The sequence below is a fragment of the Danio rerio genome, chromosome 24 (genome assembly GCF_052040795.2).
Source record: "Danio rerio strain M-AB ecotype USA chromosome 24, GRCz13ab, whole genome shotgun sequence".
Classification (NCBI taxonomy): Eukaryota; Metazoa; Chordata; class Actinopteri; order Cypriniformes; family Danionidae; genus Danio; species Danio rerio.
This window is the reverse complement of record NC_141044.1, coordinates 42,020,001-42,033,995: the sequence shown is the minus strand read 5'-3', so window position 1 is coordinate 42,033,995 and position 13,995 is coordinate 42,020,001. Positions and strand designations below refer to the sequence as shown.

At 38.6% G+C, this 13,995-nt stretch overlaps 1 protein-coding gene across 14 annotated transcripts in view; it reads right to left on the bottom strand.

The window, feature by feature from the left end:
* The window catches only part of tbc1d24 (TBC1 domain family, member 24), a 126,087-nt gene that overhangs the window by 111,658 nt on the left and 434 nt on the right, over positions 1-13,995 (bottom strand). For 7 of the 14 annotated variants that reach the window (XR_015525317.1, XR_015525319.1, XR_015525318.1 and 4 more), the window contains exons 2-4: positions 6,760-7,802; positions 3,273-3,431; positions 1,179-1,242 (exon numbers count right to left, since the gene is read on the bottom strand). Coding sequence is in view for 3 of the 14 variants with exons in the window: in XM_087310120.1 (XP_087166246.1) it covers positions 1,179-1,242; positions 3,273-3,431; positions 6,760-7,802 (1,266 nt within the window). In the remaining 11 variants the exon portion in view is untranslated. Of the gene's footprint in view, positions 1-1,178; positions 1,243-3,272; positions 3,432-6,725; positions 7,803-11,168; positions 11,332-13,995 lie in introns of those variants that run through there. The other 7 variants (XR_015525323.1, XR_015525325.1, XR_015525326.1 and 4 more) reach the window with 2 other exon arrangements.

Genomic DNA, 13,995 nt, shown 5'->3' with positions numbered 1-13,995 from the left:
CAGCAGAAGACCACACCGGGTGCTGCTCCTGTCAGCTAAGAACAGGAAACTGAGGCTACAATTCACACAGACTCACCAAAACTGGACAATAGAAGATTGGAGAAACGTTGCCTGCTCTGATGAGTCTCCATTTCTGCTGCCACATTCAGATGGTCGGGTCAGAATTTGGCATCAACACCATGAAAGCATGGATCCATCCTGCCTTGTATCAGCGGTTCAGGCTTGTAGTGGTGGTGTAATGGTGTGGGGGAGATTTTCTTGGCACACTTTGGGTCCATTAGTCCCAATTGAGCATCGTGTCAACGCCACAGCCTACCCTAATATTGTTGCTGACCATGTCCATCCCTTTATGAGCACAGTGTACACATCTTCTGATGGCTACTTCCAGCAGGATAACGCACCAAGTTATAGAGCGTGAATCATCTCAGACTGGTTTCTTGAAAATGACAACGAGTTCACTGTACTCAAATGGCCTCCACAGTCACCAGAGCTCAATCCAATAGAGCACCTTTGGGATGTGGTGGAACGGGAGATTGGCATCATGGATGTGCAGCCGACAAATCTGCAGCAACTGTGTGATGCTATCATGTCAATATGGAGCAAAATCTCTGAGGAATATTTTCAGTATCTTGTTGAATCGATGGCATGAAGAATTAAGGCAGTTCTGAATGCAAAAGTGGGTCTAACCTAGTATTAGTAATGTGTACCTAATAAAGTGGCCGGTGAGAGTGCATTCTACACTACCAGTGTCAATCACAACATTTTCCTGTTTTAAATTTGTAATTTCTATAGCTTCCGAGAATCCAAAAACAGCCACATATTGATAAATAAAGTTATGACAGATGTTTTAACATTAAGTTATGATTGAATCGCCTTTTGTTACAGTTATGAAGTAGTTTGATAACAAGCAGGAAATGTTCATGGGCCAATGGCATGACCACATGGAAATGGTCTATAAATCAGTGGCTTAAAAATTGTGGTAAAAAAAAACAACAATATCACTTATTGCAGTCATTTCCGTAACAAAATACTGAATATAATCGCACAACAAATATTATTCTTCCATAATCCTAGTCTACAATAAATTTAATTTCCCAAAACTGCAGCATGAAACTGAGTTTGTGTTAATAAATGTGAATGTGAAAATATGTCTGAAAAAGTCTTAAAAAATGAGTTACCTCTCTGTCTGTAGTTCTGATGAGCAACAGCGTCGGCTCATATCCCTCACAATGTGCATAAAACCTGAATGAGACATCAGAACACATGTTACTAGCTCACATTGCTAGTTTTGAGGTGAACAATTCATCTGTGCATGTCATTAAGAAAAAAAATTGCTTGCCCTTGTAATCTTCAAATTCATTCATTTTCTTGTCGGCTTAGTCCCTTTATTAATCCGGGGTCGCCACAACGGTAATAACCGCCAACTTATCCAGCAAGTTTTTACGCAGTGGATGCCCTTCCAGCCGCAACCCATCTCTGGGAAACATCCACACACACACTCATACACTACGGACAATTTAGTCTACCCAATTCACCTGTACCGCATGTGTTTGGACTGTGGGGGAAACCGGAGCACCCGGAGGAAACCCACGCGAACGCAGGGAGAACATGCAAACTCACACAGAAACACCAACTGAGCCGAGGTTCGAACCAGTGACCTTCTTGCTGTGAGGCGACAGCACTACCTACTGCGCCACTGCCTCGCCCCGTAATCTTCAAATTGAAACCTGAAAATGCAGTTCCTGATTGCTTTCGGTTAAATCCTCAGATTACTTCTGTTTTAGGTGTTGGGCGTGGCTAACATATCTAACCACGCCCCTCCAGCTGTCAGTTTGGTCAACAAACAGAAATGGTGAGCAGGAGGAGTCTGTTAGGTTGTAATGACTCTACTTAAACCTTTTTTCCTACTTTACAATATCCAATCAGCTCGCAGTAGAAAAAACAAGCCACGCCCACTGTTTTCTCATTTAAAGGAAACGCCCACTGTTTTCTTCATTTTTCTCTAGAAACGGCGAGGCAGTGGCGCAGTAGGTAGTGCTGTCGCCTCACAGCAAGAAGGTCGCTGGTTCGAACCTCGGCTCTGTTGGCGTTTCGGTGTGGAGTTTGCATGTTCTCCTCCGGGTGCTCCGGTATCCCCCACAGTCCAAAGACATGCGGTACAGGTGAATTGGGTAGGCTGAATTGTCCGTAGTGTATGAGTGTGTGTGTGTGAATGTGTGTGTGGATGTTTTCCAGAGATGGGTTGCGGCTGGAAGGGCATCCGCTGCGTAAAAACTTGCTGGATAAGTTGGCGGTTCATTCCGCTGTGGCGACCCCGGATTAATAAAGGGACTAAGCCGACAAGAAAATGAATGAATTAAGGGCTGAAAATGGTTGCAGCTTCCAGTTCAAGCAGACGTCAAGGGTGCTTTCACACTAGCACTTTTGGTCCGCACCCGGGTTTGTTTGACGTCAGAGTTCAGTACGTTCAGCTAGTGTGGAAAATATTTAGGAAACATTTGAAAAAAGGAGGGCAAATAATTTTGACTTTAACTGCTCGTGTGTGTATTTGTGCGTCATGAGTTTCAGTGACTTTTTGTGTGCATGTCGCTTGTGTGTCTTGTGTGGTGTGTGCGAGTTGTGTGTGTAATATGCGGGTGCCTGTATGTCTGTGGTTGGCCCTAAACTCTGCAATGGTCTCCCCTATCATGTGAGATCTGCTCCTTCTGTGGTCATTTTTAAATCTAGACTTTAACACTTTTGTTATTCTTTAGCTTTTACATGTGTGTCGATATAGTTTTAGTTTCATAGCTTAGATTCAATTTGTACAGACCTTTGGATTGTATTTAACAATTATATAGTTTTTAAACGTGCTTTATAAATGATAATGTGTGTGTACTTGTGTGGGTTATTTGTTGTGTGTTTGTGTGTTATGAGTTTGTGTGACTTTTTGTGTGGTGTGCGAGTTGTGTGTTCGATATGCGAGTATGTCTATGTGTGTGCCTATGTGTTTTTGTGACACATCAGGACACAAATCTGTGTAAAGACATAGGTATGACACAGGTATTACAAGAAGGTGGTAAGATATGAGGACACTGCTGAAATCCACGTTTCTAAAAGCTTATAAATCCCACAGAATGAGTTTTTCTCAGAAAGTAGTTTTCTGTAAGGGTTGGGTTTAGAGGTAGGATGGGGGTAGGGTGATAGAAAATACAGTTTGTACAGTATAAAAACAATGGAAAAATATGTAATGTCCCCACAATTCACAAAAACAAACATGTGTGTGTGTGTACCGATTGAGGCTGCAGCCGTGTGTAGATGTGGTGAAAAGCAGCTGTGGCTGACACAAAGCGAATCGCTCCGGGATCCACGACCAGATATCTCGGATCTCTTTAGCGCTGACGATCTCCGAGCTGAAATTATCTGCGTTCACGGCTAGCTGGACATTCTGCCTGGAGAGATCATATGAGAGGATGAGCAACTAGGTTGATTTGACATTCACTGTGCATGAGTAAACCTACAACACAACAATAAACAAATGGCCAGAAATGGTTTATTCTGAAAAAGTAAAGTGTGTGAAGATGATGATGATGATGATGATGAAGACACCCACCTTTTGATAGAGCTAAAGGACAGTGCAGAAAGAGGAAAGCAGGAGAAATGGGGGGAAAAAAGACAATGAAAAAAACAACAGTGATGCAAATGTGAGTAAAATTAAATTTAGGGAAGTAGGAAACATTAGGAAGATGAAAACGACAAGCAAATAAGAGGAACATTGGAAAAATATAGGCGAACACAAAATAGTCACACGCTAAACAGTAGTAAAGAGCTAAAACTGAGACTTTCCATTCAATATAATGAAGCTACGTTTTAAATATTGAAATGATCTTGAAAATTCAAAAGGGAACATACTTTGGGTAACCCTTTAATTTAAGGTGATGTCGTTCCACATGTTTCTTGCACTTACTATAGTAATTACAATGAATTATACATAATTACATGTAACTAGGGCCGCACAATATATTGTTTTCAGCATTGATATTCACAATAGTCACATCGCAGGATTTGCAATGTTGAATCTGAATTATGATGTATCATTTGCATGTGTTTTTGAGGCCTGTGACTGCATGCAGATTTTAAAGCCATTCAGTTATAAGCAATTGCACCCTTTGGAAGACTATGCAGTAATATTTCACACTTGATTATTCAATTACTGTACCGGAATACTATTAGACTTCTCAGAAAAACAATAAAACAGTTTATTTCATTTGTTTCCTTTTCTTTATTGCATTCATTCATGCTTGTAGATTGAGATTTGAACAAAAGCAAGTGATGCATCAAAGTTTGATAAAAAAAAATTCTTGAAGTTATAAAACTTTATAATCACTATAATAATTTATAAAAACAATGAAAATAATTAGTTAAAAAAATACTGAACGATATTAATGATATGACGTGGTTCCGAAAAGGTCCTACTTCTCTGTTAATCCGTCTGACTTTAGAGTCAGCTCCTTTTGACTGCCCTCTGTCGTTTTAAAGCATATCAAAACGGCGAACACGTCAAGTATAAAAACCGTTTTGTGGGGTACACGCGCAAATAAAAATTCAGAGTGTCAGTGCTCCACGTCTCACGACTTTAAACGCCACTAAATATTCATTGCATGTCCGCATTGCCTTCTAAGGGGCAGGTCATTTATTAAATATAGAAAAGATTCACGCAGCGTCTCCTACTGCAGTAAATTCCGTTTTTACTGTTGATATTTGGCGCCAGTTAATCAGGAAAGGCCGATTTCGTTCGCTTTGGCTCGTTGGATGGAAACGCTGCTTTATTCACACATCTCTTATGCAATTTTCCAGTTTTGCACGTCAATTTAATTGGCAATTTCTGATGGAAGCATAGCTAATGTTGTCTAAGTGAAGCAGGAGACCTTTAATTATTATACCTGATTAATATTAAGGTTAAAATTAATGTTTAATGTTACATATAATGGTTTAAACAATACATTTACATTTGTTATAACTGGATTTAAAAGTTCTTTATAAAACAAAGTTATTATTGACATTTCACTGATTGGATTAGAATGCATCATTTGCATGTGTTTTTGAGGCCTGTGACTGCATGAGGATTTTAAAGCCATTCAGACATAAGCAATTGCACCATTTGGAAGACTATGCAGTATTATTTCACACCTGATTATTTAATTACTGCACCGGAATACTATTAGACTTCTCAGAAAAACAATAAAACAGTTTATATCATTTGTTTCATTTTCTTTATTGTATTCATCCATGCTTATAGATTGTTTATTATGTTTGATGCAGACGCATTCTCATACAGATCCACCCCAATCAATTTAAAATGAGAGATTCTTTCTAAAGAGAGCTGTCAAAGCTGAAGCTGCACTCGTATCGCATTATAAACCGAATGAAAACAAAACAGGGCAGTGTCAGATTTCTCAAATATCATGCAGCCCTACATGTAAGTAACATTTATGTAGCCACACTAGCCAGACAGTAATGTGCGAATTATAGAGCAGGCTAAATCTAAAAAAACATCTGTATTTTTTAGTAAGTGTACCGTTTTTTTTTTGCTTGTTTTTTTGTCATAATAAAAAATATATTTGTAGAGCAACCCATGTTCTCGTCATTATCATTTTAATAAAGTTTAATTGGTAAAACTGTCCGAGATATGAACAAAAGCAAGTGATGCATCAAAGTTTGATTAAAAAGTTCTTGAATAGTTATAAAACTTTATAATCACTATATTAATTTATAAAACAATGAAAATAATTAGTTTAAAAAATACTGAACGATATTAATGATATGACGTGGTTCCGGAAACGTCCTACTTCTCTGTTAATCCGTCTGACTTTACGGTCAGCTCCTTTTGACCGCCCCCTGTCGTTTTAAAGCATATCACAATGGCGAACACGTCAAGTATAAAAAACGTTTCGTGGGGTGCACGCGCAGGCAGCAGAAGAGCGCGATAAGGCGACAGGCGAAAGTATAAATCCAGAGTGTCTGTGCTCCACGGCTCACGACTTCAAACGCCACCACACATTCATTGCATGTCGGCATTGCCTTCTAAGGGGCAGGTCATTTATTAAATATAGAAAAGATTCACGCAGCGTCTCCTACTGCAGTAAATTCCATTTTTACTGTTGATATTTGGCGCCAGTTAATCAGTAAAGGCCGATTTCGTTCGCTTTGGCTCGTTGGATGGAAACGCTGCTTTATTCACACATCTTTTATCCGATATTCCAGTTTTGCACGTCAATTTAATTAGCAATTTCTGATGGAAACATAGCTAAACATTAGCTAGTCTTATTAAATGAAGCAGACCTTTAATTATTATACTTGATTAATATTAAGGTTAAAATTAATGTTTAATGTTAAATATAATGGTTTATACATTTATATCTGTTATAACTAGATTTAAAAGTCCTTTATAAAACAAAGTTATTATTGACATTTTACTGATTGGATTAGAATGCATCATTTGCATGTGTTTTTGAGGCCTTTGACTGCATTAAAGCCATTCAGACATAAGCAACTGCAAGTGCGATATTCCAGTTTTGCGCAAATTTAATTCGCATTATATGATGGAAACATAGCTAATGCAATAAAGCATTGATGTTTAATGTTACACATGGTTTAAGCAATACATTTCTATTTCCTTTATAAAACAATGTTATTATTAACATTTCACTGATTCGATTTTCCATGTAACGTTCTTTTTTTCATACTGGCTACAAATATTAACGCTAACCCGTCCCTTACCTCTTCTGCTTGACAGTGATGCCTTTCTGCTGCAGTGATTTCTCATTGGCCAGCTGCAGCAGCGTGATCTCCTTCCGGCTGAAGAGACGAATAGAAAACGCCTTTTCCAGCAGTTTATCCGGCGTCACGCTCTTCCCAATGCTCTGCACAAACGTCTGAATGTCCCTCCTGACCGCCGCCGAGTCCTGCTTGCTCGGAGCCGAGTTGGAGGCCACAAACTGCTTGCGGTAAAACTTCAAAATGGCCAAAGCGACGCGATAAAGCACCTTATAGCCCTCCACCAAAAACACATCCAGCACGCGCGCCGCAAAGCTGAACGGCAGATCTCCGAAAACCCACCGCTGCCAGTCGGAGTACACCTCCAGCACATCCGTCGCCGTGGCAACCATCAGCTTATGCGCAGCCGGGCAGTATTTATGCACGAGGTCGCCGAAGGTCATGCATGCGGATTCATACGCGAGGAACGTTTGATCTAGTAAGCGCCGGCCTGGTTCGTTGCATGCTAACATTCGGCTGACGCTCTCGAAGCATTGAGCTTCATCCGGGCTCCAGTGCATCATCAATGCGGTCACAGCAGGCAATGAGGGACAGTGTGAGATATCCGGAAACTGCCCTGCCACGCAGGAAATCACAGCATGCACTGAGCCTATAGACTCTGCTTTTAGACAGTACTGCGGCACTGCAGTCCCATCAACAAACTCCGGTAATGGATACGCAGATGGATTACGTTTGCTGGTGGAATTACCCACGATATCACGGTAAACCTCAGCGTCAGGGGTGACTGTGCGACAGGGCAGGGCTTTAAGCAGGTGCTGGTAAACGGCAGAGCGCTGGCTGTGGTTTTTCGCCCATTGGCCTGAGCGCGCATGCTGCTTCAGCTCCTTCAAGTCTTTATATTCAGTCTTACCAGGAGCTGCGTCTCGAGACACATCGCCCATCTGAGACCAGTCCACGAATACGCCGCAATCCCCAGCCATGACCTCTGACCTCACACGCTGAACGGAAGAGAGAATGAGGGGAACTAGCCGGCCATTCTGGTCTAGCTGTTGAGAAAAGAAACAGGAGAGGTGATCATATTAATAACACCAAATCTGAATATTACAGTCATGAGATAACTCTAAATGTTAGGAATATTAAATGTCAGCACAGAAAGGTGATCATGTGAAGAGGGGGACAGTCCTGTAAATGCAATCTAAATAATAAAAATAAGTGCAATTTATGACACTGATATGGCATATAGTGCTGAGCAATGAGTACACCTTCACAGATCTCTCTGAACTCATACATTTCCTTCAGCTTATTCCCATTATTCATTTAGAGTCGCCACAGTGGAATGAATCGCCAACATATCCAGATTTACACAGCGTATGCCCTTCCACCAACAACCCAGTACTGGGAAACATCTATACTAGAGCTGCACAATTAATTGTTAAAAGATCACGATCTCGATTTGACCCCTTTGACCACAGGTGTCAAACTCAGTTCCAAAAGGGCCGCAGCTCTGCACAGTTTAGTTCCAACCCTAATTAAACACACCTGATCAAACTAATTGAGTTCTTCAGGCTTGTTTGAAACCTACAGGTAAGTGTGTTGGAGCAGGGTTGGAACTAAACTGTGCAGGGCTTCGGCCCTCCAGGAATTAAGTTTGACACCCCTGCCCTAGACGATCTTAATCCAGCATTTCTACGATTCTGTCAATCATATTTTCAAGTTCAGGAGAGAAGAAAAGGCGGCTGCACTAGTCTTTTTATTGTTTCACACACTTGCTCAGTGACATTGACACCTCCAAATGATGGTGAATGAGTCACATACTGTATTCATAAGGTATAATTCACCTTAAAATGACATTTTTGTCTTAATATAATGATGTTTTCGTGACCGGGAAATCATACGTGACATGAGCTGCTGACCGTGAGCTGTTATCACAGAGAGGTCGCGCTCGCGCTCTACTTAATGATAGACGCGCGTGCGTGTACTTTAGTGAACAGAACTTGCATATGCTGCGAGTAACAGGTAATACAGTTGTAAATAGTATTCTGTTTGTGGCAAAGAGTGATCGTTTGGGAGCAGCGCGTGAAGTATGAACAAGCACTTAGCAGTCAAAATGAAACCGAAAGTGTGCACTTCATTTAAATGATCATATCGCATTTTAGAGTTATGATTATGTCAAGCATTTGATATGTTTTTTTTTCTTTCATAGCGAACCCACAGTTGTGCATGAAAATAAATGTTTACAATCTCAGTATAACTACTCTAGCCTATATATTGTTAAATATAATCTGATAATGGCAAATGTCTGATTTTACCAGTGAATAAATGTCTAATATGACAGATTGCAAGCATATATCTCAAACACAATAATTCAACATCAGAATTATTATAAGTAGAATAGAATTTTTACATTCACACTCATACACTACAGCCAATTTAGTTAATCAATTCACCAAGAGCGTATGTGTTTGGACTGTGGAGGAAACCGGAGCAGCCAGAGGAAACCCACGCAAGACGGGGAGAACATGCAAACTCCACACAGAAATGCCAAATGACTAGAACCAGCTGTAAGGACACAGCGCTAACCACAGAGCCACCGTGCAACCCTCAGATTTCTCTTTCAAATGAATATTTTTTACAGGATGCTTTACAAAGACTAAAGGGAAACTAGCCGGCCATTCTGGTCTAGCTGAGAAAAAAAGGAGACGTGATAATATTAATGACACTAAGGGCTCTATTTTTACGGTCCATGTGCAAAGTGCAAAGCACAGGGCGTGTCAGAATCAACTATTGCTAATATAAGGATGGAATATAATATAAGGATGGAAAAAAAATCTGCTTTGCGCCGTGGCGCGTGGTCTAAAAGAGGTGAGTTTATTCTCTTAATGAGTTATAGGTGCGTTTTGAGAATAAACCAATCAGAGTCTCATCTCCCATTCCCTTTAAGAGCCAGTTCCATCGCGCCATAAGCATGTTTGCTATTTACATGACTTTGTAAGTGGAAAAACTGAACATTTCACTAGCAAGAAAACAGTTAAACAGAGTGTCTGCAGCGCGAGAATGAGAGATAAATGATTGACTTTCGCTTTTGCTCTCGTGGATAGTAGGGATGTAACGGTATCAGAATTTCACGGTACGGTAATACCTCGGTATGAATGTCACGGTACGGTATTTATTGAATCATTTACAGGAAAAAGCAAAACTTATGAAAATACTCCAAAAAAGTGCCAAAAGTGTCAATGACATACAAATTAGCCATCTATCTGTAAGCTTTGAAACAGGAACTTCAATTTTAATAATAAAAAAATATTAAACCATGTTAAAAAAATAAAGTTTCAATTTAGTATTGTTGAAAACTCATCACATTCAACATTTAATCACTCACTCACTTAGATAGAGATGGGTTTAAAGGAAAATTATCATATAAATATAATCTGGTAAAAGCTGGTATCTCTGGGTATTTACAATGTCCCCTGCAACAGAAAAAAAAACCTCTCATTTGGGACTGAGGTTTCTGGGACAGAGAGATATGACTTGGCCCAGGTTGACAGCAGTGGGTAACGTTGTGCATTGTCTTTCCCCCACTTGAGAGGACAAACCATGAGTAAGATAGAGGTCTCATGTCTGCATCAATCTGAAAAGTGTGCTGACAACACCGCTATTCAGTACACGCGCGACAACACAGCTGATAAGAACTCGCGCGACAACACCGCTATTCAGTACACGCGCGACAACACAGCTGATAAGAACTCGCGCGACAACACCGCTATTCAGTACGCGCGCGCGGCGACAACACCCGCTTAAGAGTTTTCCAGCTCTTTTTCATCCCCGCTTCTAGCAGCACACTCCATTTCCGCATTACTGGATCTGTAGCGACAACAGACCGCAAGGGATGATGGTCAAGCATGGGCTGATGGGAATTGTAGTTTTCGCTACCTCCCGTTCGCTTCATTCGCCTGAGCAAATTTTCTCAGAAGACGTATAGTTTTACCGAGTCATGCAACTTCGGTAATATCGAAAAAATTAATATTGCGGTATGACGGTATTTACAATACCGTTACATCCCTAGTGGATAGGGAAACCTTGTACACACAGACATCAATTAGCCTATACATAATTAATTTCGTTTGTTAAGCGCAAATATTCATTTCAAAACTCTTTCTAAATTCAGTTCTAATTTCCAGCAAACGAATACATGAAAAATAATAACGAAGTGTGCTCAAAACACTGAGTTATATCCAAATACACATGCTGTGCCCCATACGTCTGAAACCTGACAGGTGGACAAATCTAAGCCAGACGAAATAATGTCTGGCCAACTAAAATCCCAACTCTACATTGCTGATCCCTACGATGTGACTATTGTGAACTCACACATTGCGATATCGATGCTGAAATGCTATATCCCGCAGCCCTACCTTGAATTGACTTTAAAGCCTCCTTTGAGTCCGTCTGTGTATTTCTGCCTTTCTGACTCACTTCATCACAATTTCCCAATTACACTTATTAGATTTAAGCTGACAGACAGGATAAAAACACACGAATCTTCACTTTCCAGGCTCCGGCTGCATCTTTCTCTCTGGATTACCCAACACTGACTCTTGCACTTTAAGGTTTTTCGTGAGGTCAGAAAGAGCTCGTCAAACATGAACAGCATGATATCATCAGGACAGAGCGAAAACACTCGATTGGATTTGCTGATTTAGGGTAATGGCATCAGTGCTCAAGGGTCAAGGGTTAAAGTTTAAGCAGCAATGATCCTATTACATCAAGGCAGGCGGACGTGCGATCTGGTGGGCTGCTGTATTTGAGAGGGTCTCTTGTGACGTCAATTGTCAAATCACAAATATGAGCTAGTATTATTATGCCAAAATGAAAATTGACCAAGCTTTAAAAGACCATCATTGAGTCTATTTATTGTGTAAATATATTTTCATTCAGGTTTTATAGTGCTGTCATGAACTTTAATGACAATGCTAAATAGACAATAGACTATATTAAACATAATATAAACAGATTTCTTCTATATTTTGTGATTTGTTATGTTTTTCGTTTAGAACTAAGAGTCTGAAATAAAAGAAATTATTAATATTAATAAAGCTTATATTATTTATTTACAATACAGTTTGCATGGTAATATTTTCAGTCTTTTAGTAGATACATTATATGAGAGACTTGTGAGGAGGATGTCATTTGCACTGCAAACCTTAAATTAAAGAGAAAAAGTCAGTATATTTATTTAATGTTTTACATTTTTAGTTAATCACATCCAAAATAAGTTTGTTTTGACATATTGTGTGTGTGTGTGTGCTGTGTGTATTTATTATGTATATGTAAATACACACATGCATGCATATATGTTTAGATAAAAACTATATATATATATATATATATATATATATATATATATATATATATATATATATATATATATATATATATATATATATATATGAGCAATTCCAGCGTTATGGATGTGACATTTGCTGTAAAAACTCAAAACGTAATTTCACACAGAAAGTATATGTTGACATTATATCGAAACTTCTGTTTATATTTTCCAAAACAGCTCACCACAGAGTTCTGGGAGCAGAAAAATATCAATATGTAAACATGTTTTATATTTTAAATTAGGAAAATAAACATGCGTTATGGATGTGACAAAAAAAGTTTGCGAATTTACAGTGGATAACAGATTATTTAGAAATTCTGACAGTTAAACTGCACAATCCAAAAGACACAATGCTCATCAAACAGGTATGAGTTGGCTCACTATCGAATTAAAATGATTGATTTCATTTTATTTGACATTTTTGCATTTATGAAGAAAAAGTGTCGTTATGGATGTGACACATTTCCGTTATGGATGTGACAGCTGTGAAATTGCCACTTGTGTGATTTTGGCAAATTAAATATAATAGTTTGAAATACAGACAGATACATTTACGAGTATTTTTAAAGTACTGTAAAAAACTTGCTAACACAAAAAATGTAGAAACGATTTCTCTATTTTGGTGAAAACTAAATTATTTTTTATGGCAAGGTTGACATTTGCATGGAATTGCCCATATATATATATATATATATATATATATATAAACTGCACGGACGGACTTAAAATACTGACGATAATAACAAAAATAAAGTAACAAGAGCTTAAAGTGCAAAAAAACTGGGAAACTGAGACTGAGATATGAGATTATGCTTTGCATCATTTATTTAAAAGTACTATGTCAAATAAAGTGTTTTCTTCTAAACAATAACAAGTGCTTAAAGTGCTTAAATAACAAGTCCTATAAAATGCTTAAGAACTGAACTGCTAAACTGAAGATTAGAAGCGAAATTTACACCATTATCACTTATTTTTTTATTTTTAAGTCCTGCAAACTCTTTTTAAAAGGCATTTAGATCAGAAGATGGAGCTGGTCCAGTGGAGGAGGCCAAGGGTCTGCTGTTTGTTCAATCATGTTTTTTTCCTCTGTCAAATAAAAATATCATGCTTCCTCAAATTCATTGCTCAACAGGACATATGCATTCAATTAATGCTCCAATGTTATCATTATTTCACAAAGCCTCAACATTTTTAATAAAAATAATTTGAAAAATGGTGGAAACGTGAAGCTATTGACATCCATAGTCTGAAAAAATGTTCAATATAGGTCAATAGTTACCGGTTTGCAACATTTTTCAAAATATCTTCTTTTGTGTTCAATATAAAAAAAACTCAAGTGAAGTTTGCATCATGTAAAGAGTGAGTAAATGCTGATTTTTTAAAGCCGAATAACAAAAATAACATAATTAATGTACCATAGTAATACTATTACATACGTTTACATTTAAGATATTGAATTAAATATCTGTTCTACTTTTAAGCCATGTAAAAACTATGGTAAAAACCTTACCGAAGCATCTCATCACCTTAATATAAGCATTGAAGCAATACATGAAGTATTAACACAAATCCAGACACAAACTGTATCCAACACCATTGCACTAAATGCAAAACATAACTGTTTTACTGTAGTAATTATAGTAGATGATTTACGTCAGCAGCCTGTCAGCCAATCAGCAATCGAGAGAACCGCCTCACGCGCGCGCCGTCAAGTCCACCTGGCACGCGCTCTATCGGCTCTAATGCCTTTAAAGTGCTCAAAATGCGAGCTGTATTTCGCATGTCAACAGTCAGCGGAAAAATATCAACATTATAACAAACACACGCATTTCCTTAGCCCAGATCTGAAAATG